General features: G+C 51.8%; 1 protein-coding gene across 1 annotated transcript in view; it reads right to left on the reverse strand.

The window, feature by feature from the left end:
* KIF26B (kinesin family member 26B) overlaps positions 1-21,446 on the reverse strand; it is a 414,161-nt gene that overhangs the window by 69,766 nt on the left and 322,949 nt on the right. The window contains exon 6 of the mRNA XM_032862876.1: positions 4,015-4,221. Within this exon, the coding sequence (XP_032718767.1) occupies positions 4,015-4,221 (207 nt within the window). The remainder of the gene's footprint in view (positions 1-4,014; positions 4,222-21,446) is intronic.

Consider the following 21,446-nt stretch of genomic DNA (forward strand, 5'->3'; position numbering starts at 1 on the left):
TCTGGGACCTCAGCCTCTTATAAACCTGAGCCTTACACACGTGACCTATGAACCATTCTTCTGCTAATTCATGGGGCATTTCAGCTGCTGTCTCTGCAGCGCAGGCAGGAACAGGCTGCCCCGGGACACAGGTGCTTTCGTGGACCTCAGGCCCTTGACTGATCTACCCTCTGGGCCTCCTGGACAAGGCCTTTAAACTTCGCACTGGCCCTCTGTTACCTGGATCCTTCACTCACACACACACGTGTGCACACACACACACACACACACAGAGCATATGAAATGGACCAAGCTTATTAGTGGGGAAAAAGATGATGGACCATTTCAGGAACATGACCTTGAAACATGGTATTTCTAATAGAAGCTGGAGGCCTGTGATCTACATCTACTTTCTCTCCAACCTCCTTCCTCTTTCTTGATCCACGTCCCCCTCTTTTAAAAACCAGCCTTTTCTTTCTCTCTGTGCGGATTCCGTGTACATTATCAAAGGCCACTTGTCAGGCTGTCACGGTGGGGGTTCTTCGGCCGGCCGTGTGGCTCAGCCCCCACACGACTATCTAAATCCTGAGAGCGCGGCCGGACTCCTGATGACTTTTTGTATTTCCCCACTAAAACCCAGTAATACAGAGCTCTGCAAACCAGGGGGATTCTGTGAATTCCGCGGCTGCACCTGGAGATCCGAGAACTTTCTCTGGGCGGCAGGAGGACAAAATCACGGATGGTGTGCTGTCCCCACCACAATCCGAGCTCAGGAATCCCTTGGAGGTGTCAGAGCCATGTGCCGCACCCCCACACCCCGGGGGGTTGGAATCCAAGAGCCCCGGCCTTGCCAGGAACGGGGCTGCAGGGGTGCAACGGGCCTGAGTATTTGGAAATCGATTCTCTCTCCCAAACCCAAAGAGAAAACCCACACTCCCACCCGTTCTCCAGTGTTCTGGTGGTCTCCTCTGCAGCTCCCCTGGGGGCTCCTCTGGGGCCGAGGGGGTGGCAGGACGAGGCTGCTGTGGGGACCACAGGATCTGTCACACCCCCAGGACCCCTGCAGCAAGAGGCAGCTGGAAGCCCCGAGATGGATGCTGGAGAATCTTGATGGAATTTGTCACGGGTGACTCCGCAGTGATGGCTGGATGAACTCCACCTTCTCGGGCCTTGAGAAGCAGGTGGCCTTCCCCAGCACAGACGCCCGGGCAGGGCCGGGTCCACAGGAAGCCTCTGCGCATCCACAGGGGTAAGTCCCCCCACCCCGCCTTCCTGCTTCCAAATGTTTGTGCCCCGCCCCTTTCCCAATTCCTACAATGAAACCCCACATCCAACGTGGTGGCATTTGGAGGTGAAGACTTTGGGGAGGTTACTGGGTCACAGGGCTCACCCTCCTGAACAGGATTAGTGCCCTGAGGAGAGTGGGGCCCCAGAGGGCTCCTTGAGGCCATGTGAGGACACAGCGGGAGGACAGCTGTGAATGAGAAAGGGGCTCTTGCTGGAGCCTGGATCTGCCAGTACTTTGACCTGGGACTTCCCGGCCTCCAGAACTGTGAGAAATAAATTTGCCTAGTTGATAAGGCCCCAAATCTGTGCTGTGTGTTATGACCGTCCAAACGGCCTATGACACCTTCCCAAAGCCAGAGCCTCAGCGGTCTGCCCCGGAGTGAGCAGCAGGTGACCTAAGGGGGCTCACAGGGGCAACGAGGAGCAAGGGCCATTCTGGTCATTGCTGAGAGCTGATGTCCTGACAGACTGAAGAAAGCCAACCTCCTAGCGGCCTGGGCCTCCCTGGCGGCTGCTACCCCATAAGCCACAGGGAGAACCTGAGAGCAGAAGCCTACTGCTCTGTCCAGCTCCTTGCTGTCCCTCGTCGGGGGCTCAAACAGAGCTCACTGCTGGGGCCCGGAGTCTGACTGTGACCAGCAGCATGACCCTCCCTGCGTCAGTGATGACCTGACAGCATGAGCTCACGTGCTAGGAGCCCTCGCTGTGCTCTGGCTCTCTTCCACCAGGCGTCTCTCGTGTCTCAACTCGTGAATCCCAATAGCCCAGGTGAGGACACGGAGGCCCAGAGAGGTCGAGTGACCCTCCCTAGGCCACACCGCCTAAAACCCGTTGGGTAGGATGGCGGGCACGTCGAGCACGACAGAGAATAGAAGGGGATATAGCAACGCTTCCCTCTTTCATGCCACAGACTTCGAGAAGAGTCAAGTGGATGAACATGTATGAAACTTCCCGGAAAATGCACCGTTCGTAGAGAAATGCAATGTATTCTAATAGTGGCCATTTCAGCAAAACTAAAGCATTCCGAAGCCAATGTGACTGTAAGCGTCGAGCCTCTGAGCTCTGCCAACCCCATGTGAAATGTCAGCAAACACGAGTAATAAAAATGGCTCCTTTTTTCTGGAATAAACCTAAATTAATAGTCCACACTGAATTTACGGTTTGCCTTGGGACGCTTCCAGCTTAGGGAGAATTGCTTTAGAGAAGTTTTTAAACCGTGATCATGAAATGATTTGTGGACCACTATTGGACACAACGTCAGGGTCAGAGGAGCGAGCCCGTGGGGTGGTAGAACACATTTTATGAAACGTAATAAAGCGAGGGACCCTCGGACTGGCTTGTAAAGTGTTTTGTCTTCTCATGGTGAAACTCTTTGGGGAGCCACCAGTTCAGCTCGTGAATGAACAGAGCCGATGCCGTGTGCTGCGTGTCTGCGGGATAACATCGGGGCCTGAGCGAGCGTCCCAGAGGCCCACGCTCAGACACAGCACAGAGGAAATTCACAGGAGCTACCAGCCCTGTCTTCCGGTTCTACTATAGGCATCAGTGATCCCGATGCACCCCGCTTTATATAAATCTTGGAAAGTGCTGGAAATTTGTCCAGAAGATGCAGCTGTTGAAGCCCAACGTGCAGGCAAAGTAGGTCACCGTATACCTCTAACTTGGGTTATGGGTCTACTAGAAGCTTCCATTGTGCCGGCTCCTTGCAGATGAATCGCACCAGATGGTGCAACTGAATCTTCCAGTAGACATCTGTTCTTCCTGGGATGGGCTCCAGGAGCTCTGGTCCAGGAATCTTGGCACCCTGGCCCCCGAGAAGCCTCCAAGTTATCATCACCGTGGTGTGGCTGTCATTCTCCACCTGTGTGTGTGTGTCTGCCCCTTGAATGTCAACGTGCAGCCCCTTCGATTCAGAGGTGGGGTCTCCTCCCACCCCTCAGCCCTGAGCCAACAGAATGCAGCAGAAACGGAGGGCTCGCAAGATGGAGCCCACGTCTCGAGAGGCTTGTATACTTGGATCATGCCATCGGTGTGACAGCAAGCCCCAGACAGTCCCCAAACAGGTAAGGGCGTCCAGCCAAGACTGCAATACATACGTGAACTGAGCTAGAAACAGAAGAATGCTCTGCCGGCCCGCAGATTCATGGGGAGTAATAAGTGCTTACTGTTCTAAGCCACTGAATTTTAGAATTTTAGCGGGGTTTGTAATGCAGCACTGGCTAACCCAGGAGCTCTCCCAGCCTCTCTCCTTCCCTTCTACTACACTCCACTGATCTGAGCCACAGACATGTCAGCCTTAGCTTCTCGGCCTCTCACTTGCCCTAGAACCCTGCCTAACTCCAGCCCAGCTCCTGGACAACTGTCCCTAGAAGCCCAGGTAGGACCGGTGTCCTCATGGACCACAGACTCCACAGCCTCGATGCAGGCATTCCTAGAACCCCCAGTTCCGCCTTCTATCTCCTGCTCCTGTAAGCCATCGGCTGACTGGCTCCCTCTTCCTTCTCTCCTAGGATATGTTTTATTAAGATCCCAGCCCAGTGATCCTGCCCAACGTCGGACACCAGTAATTCAAAAGGACTGAGCTACTCGGGGGAGCTCTGAGTGGTTTCCAGAAGTTGTCGGGATGGAAGGACGCACAGAGCGCCCTGGGAGACACCCTCCCGGCTCACAGGCTCTCACGACAGTCAAAGCTTCTCGAAACCCATCAGTGCGGCCTGAGCCCGAGGGGACGGGAACGGGGACACCCACCTGAGAAGCATCTTGTGGAAAAACAGCATCAAAGGCGAACATCTTAGGCGGAACCTGGTTGCTTCTCTTTTGGAAGACGTTCTGACCTCCACACGTCAGGGGGTCGTACAGGGTGATCTGCTTCTTCCGTGGGTCCACCTTTAAGAAGGAGCTGGATTCCGAGGAATCGCGAGCCAGGGTGGGGCCGATGCGGAGCATGACTTTCACCTGCCGAGAAACAATGGCAGGAAAGGACCTGGAGTGAGATGACTGGATGCTTCTGGAAGGGTCAGTGTGCGCGATGGCAGGGAACCTTCTGGTAAATGATGATGAGGGTCAAGGGAAAACTAACTTATTTTTAGCTACCAGGTGGAGCATTTTGATACGTCCATTGCTTTATTACAGAAATGGCACATCATGTTGTCTCATTATTAATATAAAGTGAAAACCAAACGCTGGTGACCCACATACAGAGATGCAAAGGGTTCCAGACAGCTGAGGTCTCGGGGCTGGTGGAGTTCCCCTTGAAAAGAACTCGCAGATCAATAACCCACGGACATAAAAGTTAGCCCCGTAATTTACTCCTGGCCTGTCCGGACTCTCCGAGACAAAAACCCACAGCGATTATCGTCACCATTAAAGGCCGGAGAAACGGCCTGTTGCTAACAGCCAGCATTTGAAATGTGTCCAAGGAGCAACGGTGATAAAAGATTTGTTTGAAGCGTGTTATTTGGGACCCCATTAAGTGAGTGCACAGAAGTTGTCATCTCAGGGAACGAAAGCGCATGTCGGCAGGAAACGGGGGCAGCGCCGTTAAGCCGCCTCCCGAGTCATTGAAGACAGACCAGACACGACCACCACCGCCCGCTGCGCCCCTGCAGCCACGTGGAGGACGCACAGACCTACACGGCCTGCCCGCGAGCCCCACGGTGTGCAGAAGTCAGGCTGAAGACATACACAAACACACACACACACACACACACACACACACGGCTCTGCAGGCGCAAGGCCTGGGGGAACTGGACAGCGTGTGCTCCCTTCCCAGCCTTTGTCACTGTGTCGCTAGATCAGTCCAAAAGGGTCGAGCACCTGCTGTGTGCCGGGGACTAGGTAGGCACTGGGGACTCGAAGCCTGGTGATACATAGAGCGGCACACAGACAGACAGACGAGACAGGTGGTTTTCGTAATACCACGTGGCGAACCCTGTAGCAATGTATAGGGTTTTTTCTAAGCTCCTCTCTCTCCGTCTCGCCTTCCTCATCGGATCACCTGTCAGGTCTGACGCATGGTCAGTCGTGCGGTTTTGGGGAGAAGAGTTGTGATTTTTTTTAAATGAAATATTTGGGTTTGTGTAGAAATGTCGGGATAATCTGCACTGTGCGACATGGATGAAGGCGTCTTTCTGCTTGTCTTTTTTCCTGTCTTTTTCTCCTGGATCTAGGGACCCCGTGTCGTGGTGGAAGGAGCCCATGGCTGGGATGAGGTCGCCCTCTCGGGATTCAAATGCCGGTTCTCCCACCGGGAGGTCTGTGATGACTCCTGCATTTCTGGGGGGTCTTCCGTGTGCTGGGCTGTGCTCTCAGCTACAGAGCGTTATGTTGTCCTCCTAAGAATCCAGCGCCTCGGCACACTGTCCAGATCTTACAGATGAGGGAATGGGTGTTTTGAACTTGCTGCCCATCCCTGAAAATGTAGGTGGTCACGCTGCGCTCTGATCCCATCTCTGTCTGACGCCAAAGCCCATAACTTTTTCCATCACGGCTACCGCTGCCTCCCCTACGTGGTCCAGCCTCTCAGAGCCTCAGTGTTCCCACCTGCATAATAGGGACAATGAGGCTTCTCTCGTGGGACTGTGGGGAGAATGAAACCTCCCAGGTTCTGATCATGAAACAGTCACTGCATATACGACCATAAAGCTCCCCGTCTACCTTCCCACTCGGGCAATTTTCTTATTCACCATGAATGTCCCCGTTCTTATTTCAGCTCCACTCATTCCTACGGCCCCGCTGCAGTGACGTCCGTGTGCTGAGGGCACGTACTCGGATCGTGACTTTCGGGGGGTGTCTGGGAGCCTCCGGGCGTTCTGTAAGCAAGTCCCCTCACCCGGCCTCTGAGTGGTACGAGTCAAGGATGAGGCCACGCCAGGCAGAACTGATGGAAGTCACATGACCCACTGCTTTTCTGTGTCACAATTTCACATGCGATTTCTGGGTAACTAAGCGGTGCTGAATGTAAGATACGAGCTAAGCCAGGCCAGGGTCCTCGAGGAGAAGCAGGAGAGAGGGGGCTGAATTAGGAAGTCTTTTGCCCAAGGGAATGTTCCTGTGCCCTAAAGAGGTTCCAAGCCTGCACTTGCATTTCTGGGGACGGGCTGAAGATCACGGTTGCTGGCCGTTTCCACACGCCTGAACTTGGGGCGGGGGGGGGGGGGCAGGGAAATGCTACCCTCATTCTTTCCTTCACAATTCATTTCAATAAATGGATATTTATTTTCCCCTGAAAGGAAGGAAATGGGGTTTTTCTGCTTGACTTCCTTGGTGTCATTATCCCTTCCATCCAGCACTCTGCTTCCTGCTTAATCCTCTGTAAGTAAAGTGCTTCGCAGATACCACTTGGGAGCAAGTCTATCCCCCGGACTTCTTGCCAGGAGTTCTCCCTCCGGGGGCCGACGCCGACAGGTTCCCTGCAGTGCCGGCTTCAGCCCTCCTTCAGCCTGGCATCTCTGGGGAGTGGAGGGGGTCCCTGCACTTGGGAACATGCCCACCCTTCTCTCGGCTCTCAGGGCACAGGGGATGGATGGTCTCTGATTCCAGTCCCAAAGGGCAAACTGGCAGGATGAGATCCAGAAAGCCAGGGCGCAGCCTGAGTCGGGGGGAGGGAGGGCTTGACACCCCCGTTCGAATGACAGGAGACCGGCGCTTCCTTGCCCAAGCCCTTAGAGGTCAAGACCCCACTTGGCCTCATTTATGTGATTGCTCAGTGGACGGTGCAGTCAGCTGGCGCTCGGGGTGGCCATGGCCTCTGTGTCTTGCTCATGAATCACGGCAGCCCCTCCCCCTGGAGGGCATGAGGGACTGAGTGTGGCTCTTGGAGAGACTGGTCCAGAGAGGCGGAGCCTGGTGCCTGAGCTGGGTCCACGCTCCATTAGAGCAGAAGACACGGCCGTGCTGCTGGTCACCAGGTTCAAGGACATGGCACACACCTGGGGGTCTCCTCATTGCCCACCCCTCGAGCCATAAGCTGTCCAGCGAGAGGCTTTCTTCAGACACAAGGGCAAAGGAAGGTTTTGGGCAAATGTGACCCTTGGGGGAGATCTCTCACCACTCAGAGAAGACCACAGAGGTCAGTGAGGAGTTGGCTTAAACTCCTTTGTGGGACCCTACGATGAAGACCTTCAAGAGACACATAAGGAAACTGTGACTTGTCCCGAGCCACGTCCCGGCCACGGCAAACGCTCGAGGCATGTGTGTCAGTGAGAATATGTTGTTTTCCCTCATCAACGGGTTAGAGGCTGCAGAATGCATTAAGCACTAACAGCTTTCACTTCATTTACATTTTTATATTTTGAATCACTTTATGCTGATGTCCACGGTCACAAACTTTCAAGAATCAGGTCAGTAGAAATGAGTCAAGGTCAAGTCAGAGCAACCTAAGAAGAAGCACCATTTGGCACCATTTTTGTCTTCATCCCAGAGGATCAGAGTTATCTTTAAGCCTTCCATATCCAGTTTTAAGTTCCTAACACATGCCTGGGAAGGATTCAAGGCCAATCAGAGGCCAAAGTCATTGGTTCACCAAAGTCCACCAACAGGAAGAAGAATGAGAAAAATGAACCGGTGAGATCGTCAGGGGGAGTCTAGAACAAAGGACTCGACTGCTGAGACGGAACAGCCACACCGTAGAGCCCGTCAGCATCCCTCGAGTCTGTCAGGATCCCGTATCCCTCCTGCTGCGTGGGGCTGGCGCCAGTGGCGGGGAGGCTGGGGTTCCTCGGGATGAATGTAAGCCACAGAAATAAGATCTTCTCTGGCTCTGACAAGAGGAAAGCCAGAGTTCGGGAGAAAGACAGAGTTGGTGTCCGGGCCCGGCCTGGTGGGAGTGGAAGGTGGGAGTATGTGGGGGCAGTGCCGGGCTGGTCTCAGAGCGCACCAGGACGCCTTCCCTGGTTTCTGCATATTTTCAGATGGGGTTCAGCTCTTGAGGGACAAAGGAAGGACAACAGAAGGGTCCACTGCCTATCATAGCCTATCTCCTTTCTTACAAGTTCCAGATGTGACAAGCACACAGTGAACTAGGAACCAGGAGACTGTTTTTTTTTTTTTTTAATGATTTTTTTTTTTTAATTTATTTGACAGAGAGACACAGTGAGAGAGGGAACACAAGCAGGGGGAGTGGGAGAGGGAGAAGCAGGCTTCCTGCTGAGAAGGGAGCGGGATGCAGTGCTCCATCCCAGGACCCTGGGATCACGACCTGAGCTGAAGGCAGAGGCTTAATGGCTGAGCAACCCAGGTGGCCCAGGAGACTGGGTTCTAGTCCAGATGTCCCCACCACAGAGTGGCTGTGTGACCTCAGGTGTGGGCCTTGGTATCCTTATCCCTAAAATGGGCCTATTGTGCTACCCCCTGCCCCTTGAAGGACAGTTGGGAAGCCTACAAATGCAAAATATTATTCTCAAAAGAAAGAAAGGATGCATATTCCTCACATCAACTAGTAGAAAATAGACTTTCCTATGTCAGATTAATCACATCAGAAGACTTTCTCCTAAGCTTAATTTTTAAAGATTTGTTTTGTTTTATTTGAGAGAAAGAGACAGAAAGAGCAGAGGGGAGGGGCAGAGGGAGAGAGAGAGAAAGTCTTAAGCAGACTCTGCGCTGAGCACAGAGCCCGATGTGGGGCTCCATCTCGCCACCCTGAGATCATAACCTGAGCCGAAACTAAGAGTAGGACACTTAACCAACCGACTTTGCCATGCAGACATCCTAAGCTTAATTTTAAAAATTAAAGCAAAGAAGTCTTTCATGAGCACACATGTACATGGTGACAGGAGAGATGAAATAAATTATGTTCCTCCCCTCCCCCGCCCAACAAATTAAAGACTATGTGGTCTGCTTACAACTTTTGCAAAGATAAGAAATCCCTGTTCAAATTTTAATCTAAACACCTAAAATCTAGATGTGGTGTTTCCCTTATATTATTCCTTTCTTTTCTGTCTCAATAAACGAGCCTGGATATGCTCACGTTGTCTCTTACAGTACATTAATCCCTTCCGGAAGGTTCTCTAGGCATTCTGAGGGAGATGACTGGAGGGACGGGAGCCGGAAACGATGTGTCCTCTGCATTCTGCATCCTTCCGTACTTAGGACATTCTAACAAAACTGGGGTAAAATATTCCGATGAAGGGCTGATTTCTAAAACACACCACAAAGGATTTAGGGTGCAATCTTCTAGCTGTTATTCATTCATTTATTAGATTTTATTTATTTGAGAGAGAGAGAGTGACAGCATGAGAGGGGAGAAGGTCAGAGGGAGACACAGACTCCCCATGTTGCTTGGAGCCTGATGCGGGACTCGATCCCGGGACCCCGGGACTATGACCCGAGCCGAAGGCAGTCGCCCAACCTCCTGAGCCCCCCAGGCGCCCCTCTGCCAGCTTTTATTTAAGGAGCACTTTCCTCTCTATCAGCTGATTCTCTCACTAACCCACCACTCACGCACTGACCTCCATTCATCTGACTTTCCTTCCCTCTTTTGATTCCCTCCACGTGCCTGTGTGACCTGACAGACGAGAGCGAGGCAAAGAGGTTCCATAAAGGGGCAACCTTCAGCTGGGCTTTACAAACAGAGACAGTTTAAATACATCTCCGGTAAAATGTTTAGAAAGAATCCGAAATCGCTCTTTCTGAAAGCAGATCTTGATTTCAACGTGACTGAAAGGCTCCAGGAGTTTCCTGGGAAGCCACGGGGGTCGTGTGTCAAATAGCAGTGGTGTCGGAAGTCTCAAATGACCCTCATCCCGGGGGCTGTGCTCCCTGAGTTTACAGAGGGAGCCTTTACACAGAGCTGGCAGAGCTGGGGTCCATCGAGGCACAGTTAGCTCACAGAACTCTATCTCGTCTAACCCCAGCTCAGTCGTCACGTACAGGACAAAGCCAAATAGGACAGAATTTCTTTGATCAAAACACAACAGTCAGCCTCCATGCTCTGGTCAAGGTTCAGGGGGCTATTCCCCTGCAGGAGGTCCAGAGCAATAGGGTCCAGCTCCAAGTTTGGGGGGAAGGAGGGCAGACGCCAGGAGGCTGAGTGCTGCCCTCCCGTGCCACTGCCGGACCTATTCCAGGGGTGGGTCCACTCTGTGTCAACAAAATCAATCACGTCATCACGCACTTGGCACTTGCCGTCGGCACCGCGGCTGCAACTTCTTCACAAATGCTGCAAGTTTTGTATTTATAGAGGATTTTCTCCCTTCTAGTTTCCACCGGATTCCCTGCAGCAGCTTTACTGCGGAAACGTTAATATGATTGTCCCGAGCATCATCCCTCCTATATGACCGAGGAGGGTTAGGTAACCGCGTGCTGGGGACTGCCGTGACTCGCCCAAAGCCAGCGGCCCGCTGAGTGTCCTGGGTCGGGTGGAGCCAGAGAAGGAGCTGGTCCTCCCACCAGAGCCAGCCGGGCTCTAACCCGATCAGTGGGGCTGGGCTGGGGCTGAACCAGTTCGGAAGAAAGATGCCTGCACTGGGCGGCTGGCTTCTCAGAGGGCCCAGTGGGTGAGCCCATGTGGTGCTAGACAGCAGTGATTCCACCGGGCTGGGGGTGGGGTGGGGTGGGGGGCGGGGCTGGGGCGGATTTACGTTATTAAAAGCCAGGCTGGGAAAGGTGACAAGTGGTGGCACAAGGAAGCTAAGTGTGAGACCAGAAAATGGAGCCCAGTAATGAGACGTGCTCACTAAGGAAGTGCTTAGGGGATGGAGGAGGAGGAGGAGGGTAAGTCCCCAAGCTCCTGGCGGGCGCAGCTGTCAGCAGGGCACGCAGCCTGGAGGGGAGTCTGCAGCCCGGGAAGGATCCCTCCCCAGAGAGGCAAGAGGCGCTGCTCCTGGCCAGGCAGCCTCTGGGAGCGAGGTCCCTCACGCCAAGTAGCAGGCTGCGGGGGGAGCTGGCCAGGCTGGGAGGACGGAGACGAGCATATTTCAGGGGCTGGGCTGGAAACGGGGACCAAACAACGTGTGCAGCAGCGGCCCCGTCTCGCAAGGCAGCGGATCTGGGAATGGATTTCAGATGGAGGAGCGGGTTTAAAAACCTGTCCTAAGACACCGTCGTTCTTGGGTCCAGAGTGACGTGGGATATGGGGTTCTGAGGGGTCCTCGAAGACGAGCAGCTCCAAGGTTAAGGTCACACACTGTTGGCACGTCCTCCCTACGGCCTGGAGGCTGGGAGGCAGGCTGTCCGGGTCTGAGCTCTGGCCCTGCAGTTCATGCGCATGTAGCTATGCACAAGGGGTTTAACCTCCCACGTGCCGCCTCCGGAAACTCGTTCTAAGAACAGCACTCCCCTGGCGGGGTTGTCGTGATCGGAAAAAGAGCAGACGCCTAGAGGACCCCTTACAACTCTGCCCGCTACGTAATGAGTGTTCAATAAACTCTAGAGGTTAGGATTTTATAGTAACTCTATTATGTGATCATATATTAATACGATAAAGTTTTAGTGTTTTACACATTTATAATATAAATTTAAAAATTACGATTGTTGAGGGCGTGCGAGTCTCCTGGAAAGATCGTGAGCTTTGAAGTCAGATGCCAGCTCTTTCTAGCTGTGGGACCATGAACGTATGATTTGAACATAGTTCTCTCACCAGTATAGGGGGTAATAACCATCACCTGGAAGGATTTACGTGACTATTAGGCAGATAATCGTGCTACGCACTTGGCACAAAGTGTCTCTAGAAGGACAACCGTCACGGTGAACCCTCAGGAGCCTCGCCCAAGGTCATGGATCTCTTAGCGATCCCTTCTACCGCCTTTCACCTCGGCGTTCCAGAGACCTGGTCACTGGACCCTTCCTGGTTTATGCCACACGCATGAGAAGCCTGGAGAGAGAAAGTGTCCTCGCATCACGCAGAATTGCCCTGGGCCCCCTGGTTCTTACAGATCCAACGCAAAGCGGGATGTCCAATTTCCCCCCGCTCTTTCTTTCGTCTGAGTTTTGGTAAATCCTGGGTAAGTGACAAAGGGAAATTTTTCTGAACATCGGGTAGGAACTCTGCTATGGTTAGCTTGTGGTTAATGGTGGTTATTTTATCTTTTGAAACACCCTTCAAGAGACATAATGGACTTTTGGAGCAAATCAGCCATGGGCCCTCCTCACATTAGAATTCTTTCTGATGCACTCGGCTTGGCACTTACTGTTAATAAGAGCCCATTCACCGCTAAAGCTCACTCATGTGTTACGACGGCAAACCTAAATAGTAGATCTGTCGTTAAATAGCAAACACTCGGGGAATGCCGCATCTGCGTCCGACAGACGCAGACCCCGTCTGTCACCAGGGAGGTGCTGTCTGGTTTTGCAAACAACAGGACCAAGGAACATTGCTTTCCTTTTTTGCACCTGATTATCAATATGAATATCAATATCTCCTATTGATTATCAATATGAAAACCTCATTGTGCTAACCTGACCCTGGGTGTCATGTCTTCTGCACCTCGTTATGGGGGGAGGTCCTCCCAGCCCCCAGGGAATTCACCACCTTAGGGCTTCCGGCCTTTGACCGAGGTAACTAACACCCGGAACTCTGAGAAGTCAAGTAACCCAGGCTAGTGACCATCTAGAAATACCAGCTCCAGATACGCTAACAGAATTTGGCACGGCGCCATAAGAAACCACCTGGTTATCCAAAACGCAAAGACATGAGCCATGATCATCTCATAATTAGGTGTATATCTTTCTGGCATTCATTCCTGAAGACCCTTTTCTATAGAAAGCTGTCATCTAGGAAGACTGTTTCTGCTGGCTCCCAGGTTCCTGAGTACGTACATCTCCCATAAAATGATAATCTTCCTCCAGGTGGGACCACACGTGGATGAAACTTGAACAGAGCCTCGGGGCACTGGCTTGGCCTGGGTTCTCAGAGCTTCCTGGGGACAGATGTCAGGTGAGCCAGATCAGAAAGAACCCCTCTGTTCAGCAGTAACGCTTCTTCTGCCTGTAGACCACTTGCCTGGTGGTGGGAGAGAAGGCATCCTTCTCGGGGTCTGCAGGAAGGTGGGTTCAAAGCTCGGTGGGGAGTCTGCTCCTTAAAAAACTGAGATAGGCGCACTCTGGGACTAGACTCTCGTCCAGCCTGGAACCCGGCAGCCCCAGTTTCAAGTAAGAGGAGAATGGGCCTTGGAAGGAACTTTGGGGTCGAGAGGTTCAAATCTGGACAAGGCCTGGTTAAACGTTAGGAAGTTGGGTAAATGAACTCGCATCGAAGCCTGACGGGCACCCGATGGACCGGCACTCCACACGATGCAGACGGAATAAAGGGAGTAGGAGCAGGAAGACAGCGCATATGTCCCCAGGCCCCGGACCCTTGGTAAGTTTGAGAGACTTTCATTCTTCTTCAGTAAGAAAGGGTAAGAGAGTTCTATAAAAAAAGCACTAGCCACAATCACTCCCAGTTCTGTCCCTGTGCATTTGTCCCTCGGAGCGCATCAGTGCCATAGACCGCGTATGAAACCCACATTGTGCAGGGACCCTGGGCCAGGCTGGGAGGAGAGGGACGGGGATAGGGTGGGAACAGGGAGGAACAGCCGGGTCCCCCTGCAACGCAGAAGGGAGACATAGGCATTGCCATTACTTTCTTTCTTTTCAAATTGCAGGCTTGGGACGACAGCAGCCGTCGCGTGGTTTAGCAGCAGTGAGCCCCGGGCTCCTTGCCGCCACCTTGCTGGGAGGACTCACAGCATGGGATCCACCTGGACAGCCGGGGGAGGTGGACGGGGCGCTGGTGAAAAGGGGGTGAAGCCCAGCTGGGGGTCAACGTAAACCAGGCGCTCCTGCCCGCTCTGGCCAGAGGTGAGCCACTGACCACCTCGAGTCCCCCGACCCAGCCCCCCTGCTTGGCGAGAAGCCCTTGCCCACAGCAGGACAAGTTCAAAGCAGGACAGGAAACTCTGATATCGAGGATTATTTGGAGGACATGTTTTCTCTTTACCTTCTTGGAAACGTACATGCTTAGCAAATGGGAGGGAGATCAGGGAGGGAAGGGCCGAGCAAATGTGATATTTTCCTAACTGCATTCTGCTCAGGGAGCATATGGTTGGGACCGAGAAAGCAACACAAAAAATAAAGTCATGTGCCCGTATTGCAACGATGACAACAAAGCTGGGGCTGTGGAGGGGGGTCCAGGAGGGCGGCCTTCACTCCCTCTTGGGCAGGGGGGCTTTGGTGACCTTTAATGAAAGGCACCTGATCAATAAGGTGGACTCCAGCATTTGAGAATTTAACAGCCTGCTAGTAGGTTCTATCTGGTTCTAGTAGGTTCTCCAGATAGAAAGAAATTTATCATGTCCGGGGATGGGCGGTCTGCACCTGCAGCTTGCCAGACCGTGGAAGCTAAGTTTGCTGACGTCCCACCATCCCACCAATACCTTTAACAGGTCCTTTAGTGCTGTACGGAGTCAGCTCTCCATCACGCCTCGGCAGAACGGACACTGACTTGGAGGTGTCCCTGTCACAGACCTTTGCTCCCGGGACCCAGCTTACGGGGGGCTGACTTATCTTGTCTTCCAGGGGGACCAGCAAACTGACACTCTTAATATTTAAAAAGAGCCTGGGCTGCTGTCCCTTCATCAGATCAGAGCGTATGTCTCACCTGGTTTGGACAAAGAACTCCCAACTACAAGAAACTTGCCCGAGACATCAGACTTATCAGAGCAAGGTCAGTGCCTCCCGCAGCCCCCTGACCACTCCCAAAACCAGTCTGGGCTCCGTCCGTCCATTCCTTCGTTCCTCCAGCATCTGCTGAGTGAGGACCTCGTAATTTGGGCCAGGCACCGTCCAGGACTCCAAGGTTACAAAGAGCTCAAAAACCAGCTGTGTCTTCAGGAAGTTTCTGATGTGTCAGGGGAGAAGGAAAAAGAGAACAGAGTGGTACAAACAGCTCCAAATGGGGCGGGGGACATTTCCACCCGGGGAGCAGAGGCCGGCCAAAGTTTCCTGCAAGCGATCGTCAGCGAGGCTTGGAAGAGGAGCCGGTGTGAGCAGGGCACCCAAGGCAGGGCTCAGGGACCCCGGGCAGAAGGAATGTGAGGGCAAATGTGAGTAGTGAGGGGCTGACGAGTAGCCACAGGGCTCTGAGTCAAGTTTCTTAGCTTCTCACAGCGCCTACGCCTCACGGGAGCTGTTATGAGGATGACGTGGGAGATGGTGTGTGGCACGCAGCAAGAGCTCGGTGAGTGCGGTCCTAAAACGATTTTGCTCTGACCGTGGTCCAGGGTGGGTTCGGCAGAGGAGGGGTAAGACACCCAGCTGGAAAAAGCAGGTTGATATCAGACTTCTGACTGTGGACAGACTTCTTTTCCAAACTAAACGTTGTGTATTTAACCTACAATAGGGAGCCACGGAAGGTTGAGGAGTGAGACTAGCAGGAGGTCCCACTGCTCTGCAGTAAAGCTCCAGGGACTGATTTCTCCATCTCAAAAGCCCTCCAGCGCTCTCCCAGTCTGGGCTGCTATGGAGTTAAGGGAGAAAATGCTCACGCGATTTGTACTTTCCGAATCGTGTATAACGTTCTAAAATGGGCTGATTTCTTCAGTGAATTTGGGGGGACTGGGAGGAGGACCCACAACTGTGCAGTTAAGAACCTGCTATATGCCTCTGCACTTGGTGTTGGCAGGGGCCCCGTAACTTGATAAGAATAATGACTCAGTCAAGCAACAAATAAATATTTATTAAAATGCCAACGAGCAAGGCGCTCGCCTCACCTAGGGAAGCCAAGTGTGCCAAAGCCATTGCATTCAGGGAGAGAAGAAAAGACAGATGCGTTTTGGAACTCTCAAGAAGAGGGAGCTCTGTTCTACACCAGCATACCTAAATCCACGTGACCCAGAGCAACTCTCCGAGTGGCCAGGGGTCTGCCCAGGGCACAAAAGTCTCTTTGCTCTGCAGTGGAGGAGAAAGGGCAGCGCTGGCCCCTCTGTCCTCAGGATCACTATCAGCTCACCCACTGGACATCGTCCTTCCCTGCGCCGGGGTCAGACTCGCACTCAGGGATGGGGTGTCTAACGCGTAAGGGAAACAGCACAGATCCTTTACTTTGTGAACTTTTATGAGGCAACTGGCCGCCTGCTGTGGTCTCTCCAGGCACATTTTTGCTGAGGTGACAACAGTTAAACTCATGTCCCCAGGAACTGACTTCACACCAGCACGTGAAGGGAAGCGTGTGTTGTCTCACTCAAGAGTAGCAAAGCTCGAAGTGAAAGGACTGGTTTAGACACAGACTGGGGGAAGGGGGGTTCCCAAGATGGTCACTCGAGTCAGCATTTCTAACAAGACCCTGATTTTGTCTCTGTGGGCATCTGACTTGAAGAACCACTGTTCTGTGGGGTAGGTAGGCTTCATTCTCGTGGAAGCTTTCCCTCCGATTCTCTCGGGCATCCAAAGCACGCTGGTGAGAATGTTACATTCTGGGGAAGTGACAGTCTTATTAATTTTAAATGTTCTGGTGGCTAATGAAAGAATATCTTGGTGCTGTCAGAATGGAAATGGCTTCTGACCCTGCTCCATAGTCAACAGGAGAAAAAATCTCAAGATCTGAAAGTGAGTAAGAGCTGACCTTAGTAAGAAGGGCTTCTCTTCGGAAAGTAACCCAAATCTTGGATCTGTACTTCTTTGGTTCTGCAGCTCTCCTCTGGTCCTCCTACTTTTATTAACTTGTATGGAAGCATAGACTTCCCACAGCAGAATCCAAACCAACCCTTCCTTTAGGTTCTTTTCTGTCTCTCTTTCTTCAAAGAAATGATCATTTAGGATCATATAAAAATTATACTTCTTGGGAAATCCAAGAAGTATAATCCAAGAAGTATAATCCAAAAATTATACTTCTTGGGAAATCCATTAAAGGAAGTCAACAACTATTCCAAAACCATCACTCCTCCTAGAGAACGCCATCCTGGCTTGGCAACACTATGTGAGTGTGTGTGCAATGTGTGTGCGTGCGTGTGAGAGTGGGAGTGTGTTTGAGAGTAACATTTAACACCTTCATTTACAACTTCTAGAATCAATGAGCATTTATGGTCCTGGAGTAGAATGGTCCATCTGAGTAGAAGGGTCAATATTCATTTCATAAGGAAAATAGTTATTTAAATTCAAAAACCTAGGATCATCTCACCAGGGAAGGGTCCTCTCTGCTTCTAGCTCACAGTTCATCCAGAATGATGTTTGAACATGATGGAAGTATTTCAGAAAAAAACGGTCACTGAAAACACAAAACGCCAAGGGAGGGCAGAGGATGTGCTAATTTTGCTTGGTTGGGAGGTGAAAACTCATAACTTTCCAGCCTGTGTTTCCAGCTTTGATGTTCTCACAAGTGGGAATGATGATGTAACCCAGATCCATTTTGAAGCCCATTTAGGTACCAGAAGATCTTATTATGATACTGTCCACCTCTAACACAGTCCAGATGGCTGAGGGCTCTCTCGTATCATCGGGAAAACTCTAGAGAATGCCACTCAGAGGGAACTGATTTAATAAACCCTCCTGCATGATAAGAAACGTTCACCTACCAAAATGGAGTAAATGAGACAGTGGTGAAACACCCCCAGGAGGCTTTTAGGGTCAGGGTGTCTGGGTGGGACACGTTGGCAGTAAGTCTCCAGGGAGAAAACTCCTGGAAGGACAGCCTGCCTCCTAGTTATCCTTACACCCCCAGGGTCGCTGATGGTGCCTTTCACCCAGCTGAAGCTCAATTCCGTGGGGCCAGTGAGTTTTCAATATGAGAGCCGGAAAGGAGAGATGGAAGCGTCCAGAGATGGAATGTTCCCTGGGACGGCTCTGGATGAGGAAAAGGAAATGAAGGAGGAATGAAGGAAGAGGAGGTGCTCTAGAAACAATCATGACAAGTGAGGTCCGGGGCTGGAAAGGTCTTCACCCAGATGGTGAACTCATGCTTCTTGTATTTTTAGGGGCTGGACAGGAGGTGGGAGTTGTGTTGATTGGTGGTGTGGGGGCTAAATTTACGAGACAGACAGAGATAAAAATACTCTGACTGCTGGTTTTTCTGGGGGAAAGATTGGGTGCATGTCGGTTTCTGGGGAATGGGCGGTAGAAAATCCCGTCCACCCTAAGCCCAATGTCCGCCATTGCATGTGGTTCCAAGTCAATAAGCATCTCTTGGTGGTTTACCTCTGCTCTACGCCAGCCTCCCAGCTACCCTACATGGTCAGCCTTTCTTATCATGGGATGGAAATGACCTCCCTAAGGTCTCAGAGGAGGTCAGTAGTAGACTCAAGCTCAGCTCTGGCTCTAGGTCGTGCATCTTTTCTTCCATCCCAACTGCCTACCCAGGGAGACAAGGCACAAGGGCAGATGCTAACCCTTTAGATCAAGCGATACCTAAGGCATTTAAGTCGTACACAAAACAGACTCCTCCTTGAACATATTTATGCTTGCCTTGGCAAGTTTTATGGAACTCCCTTAAGTCATTTTTTCCCGGTGTTGCTGCGGTCCGGCGTGCTGAAACGTATTTCCGCACTTCAAGAAGGCAGAAGCTGTGATTAAGTATATTAAGGGACTTTTAAAACTTAGATGAATGGCCTGGTAAGTTGTAAAACAACTCAAAATTGTGTAAATTTGTATTCGGGGATTTTCTAAAATTGTTAACTTACTGACTCTATAGATCATAACAAGTCCTTTGAAACTATTCCGCTCTAATGATTTGACTCTTTACCAAGTGGTTTATTGACAGGTTGATGGATACAATAACCCCGTTGGTGGCCACCAGTTAAATTCACAGCTTGTGTAGTCTTCCCTCAGGGGAGGACTTGCTAGTCATTCAGCAGACATGTGAGGCGGACCGCTAGGACCGAACCCCCAGTCAGCCATCTTGCCAATGGAAGCCATCCAAGAGAATGGATGGTTCCAAGAAAACCGACCCCATTCTTTAACACACACACACACACACACACACATCTATCTATCTTCTACAATTATTCATTTCACTGTAATGCCCACAAATATATTTGCAGCAAAACTCAGTGCTGTTCTGATCAAGGGCAAAGTCTCAACAGTAGCTCTTGGTTCGAACTTGGGGAAAAACGAGGGGTCAACAGTGTGGTGAGTACCCTTCTAGGCAGTATCACCTCCTGGAGGTCTCTTGGGTATTGACAATGTATCTGAAGAAACAGCGTCCTGAATGTCACTCCAGAGGACCAGCATGTCATGTCTGGAGGACGTGCACTGTGAGATGTGGTTGCATCTGGAAGCTTCCTTTTGGCAAGCTGGTCCCACATAGCCAGACTCGGGCCAGGCAGGGGCTGCTGAGAAAGATGGTCTATGCCGTGAGCTCAGGGTAAAACTCCGCCCTTATCAGTCCTAATGGCTGAGCAAACCTTGCGCTGCCAGCAGCAGAATATGTTTGGAAACAGCCTCTATTGGTTCTGCCCATGATGACGGTATTGGTAGCACGAGGAATGAGGGCAGCACACGGGCAGGGGGCAGCGTGGGTGAGCCACATCCATCCAAGGACAGAGTGGGGGGGAGGGGCAGGCGCAGAGGCCAGGGAGCGTCTTCAGCTCAGGGAGCAGGGAGGCTATTTTGAAAGAACCGCTCTGATCCATGCTGGGCCAATTTTCCTCTGTGCCTTCCAGATGCTCCCCACCCTTCCCCCATCCTGCTGGTGCCCAGGGAGCCCGGAATGGCTGGACCGCTGGGCAGAAGGCAGGTAAGTCCAGAGGCCTCTCCATCTGCCCTGCTCTGAAAACTGTCCCCTCCCCGGGCCCTTCGGACCCAGGTCTACTGGGGCCCCGCTCCTCCCAGCCCTGCCTACTGCCCCGGTCCTTCTAGTTTTCTCCCCACTGATGGATACTTGTGTCAACATCCCTTTACCAGACATTGCAAAATACCCAATTTGAGTGTGACACCTTTTCTTCCAGCCAGGATCTGCTCTGTCCTGCTCCTTTCCCTCGCTTTGCTGGCAGTGGCTGCTCTCAGGGGAGGGAGGACAAGGGACTCTCTAGTTTCGACACCCCTGCTGGCCAAGGGAAACAGCCACACGGTAGAGTGGGAAGAGGCCGCCCCTTGCACCCCTGAGTGGGCGTCCTGGGGTTTTCACCTGTCATGATGGGAAGACGTTCTTCGGTAAAAGCCTGAGCTCTTCCCACCTGCACAGCAGCAACGAGGACATGGCACTGGAGGAACGTGGTTCTCCAGGGAGCACCCGGCCTCACGCACGCCAGCCACTCACTGAGGGGAACGAGACACCACAGCTCTTCCTCAAACAGGGAAATATTCCGAAACCCAGACTGGATCGTGACAGTTGTGGCCTTTTACTGGATGTGGTGGTTTTTTTGTTTTTTGTTTTTTCTCCCTCCAGGAAATTTCAACTGCAGAGATAAACATGAGTTTTTCATTGTGCAAAATTTCTAGAATGTTCTCCATTTGTTTCATGGAAAACGGAGCATTAGGGTCTGCATGCGAAAGGCAATGAGGTACAGCTCATAGGTTCAATCTCATTTGTTTTTCCCTCTGGATTATGACCAAGTGGCTGGGAAGGAAATAACTCAGAAGCACAGAGACTACCCCACTGTTCAAAGAATAAAAAAAGAAATAGGGCAGGGAAAGTCTAGAAAGGACTTTTCTCTAAAGCAATGATTTATTAGAATAAAACCCCAGTTTCTAGTAGCATAACCAGAACCTATTTTCCCTTGGTTCATTAACTCTGTCCCCAGAGCCTATTTAATTCCGTGAAAGTAACTTCATGCAAAATTTCTGTTTCAATTTCAGAGTATCTGGCATCATTTAAACAAAAGACTCAGAAAGCTGAGGGAAATTTGGGTTTTGCCTATAGGCACAGCCACCTAATGAAATCCTGCATTTAGAGGAAAGTCACCTAAGGCCCGCTCCATGGAGCCAAAAGCAGAGCTCAGCAAACAAACGGGAGAATGGTTTCCATCCAGAGCCCCGACGGTGGAACTTTCTTACTTACACAGTGGAAACCCAGGTTCATTCCAGCCCCAGAATCAGGCTCAGCATGACAACTCCTGAACTCTCACCCACGAGATGCCTGGTACTCATGGTACCGTGATGCCCGAGTACCACGAGATGCCTCCTCCATCAGGAAATCACAAAACCCCGGGGGCATTCATTACCTGCCACATTCTGCGCAGGGTCCTGGGGTGAGCTCCAAGCCCGTGGCCAGGAGTGAAATGTGACAGAGACGTAAAGGACAAGACGGACAGAGCCCTATGCTGCCAAGATGC

The sequence above is a fragment of the Lontra canadensis genome, unplaced genomic scaffold (genome assembly GCF_010015895.1).
Source record: "Lontra canadensis isolate GAN:19392208 unplaced genomic scaffold, GSC_riverotter_1.0 scaffold24, whole genome shotgun sequence".
NCBI lineage: Eukaryota > Metazoa > Chordata > Mammalia > Carnivora > Mustelidae > Lontra > Lontra canadensis.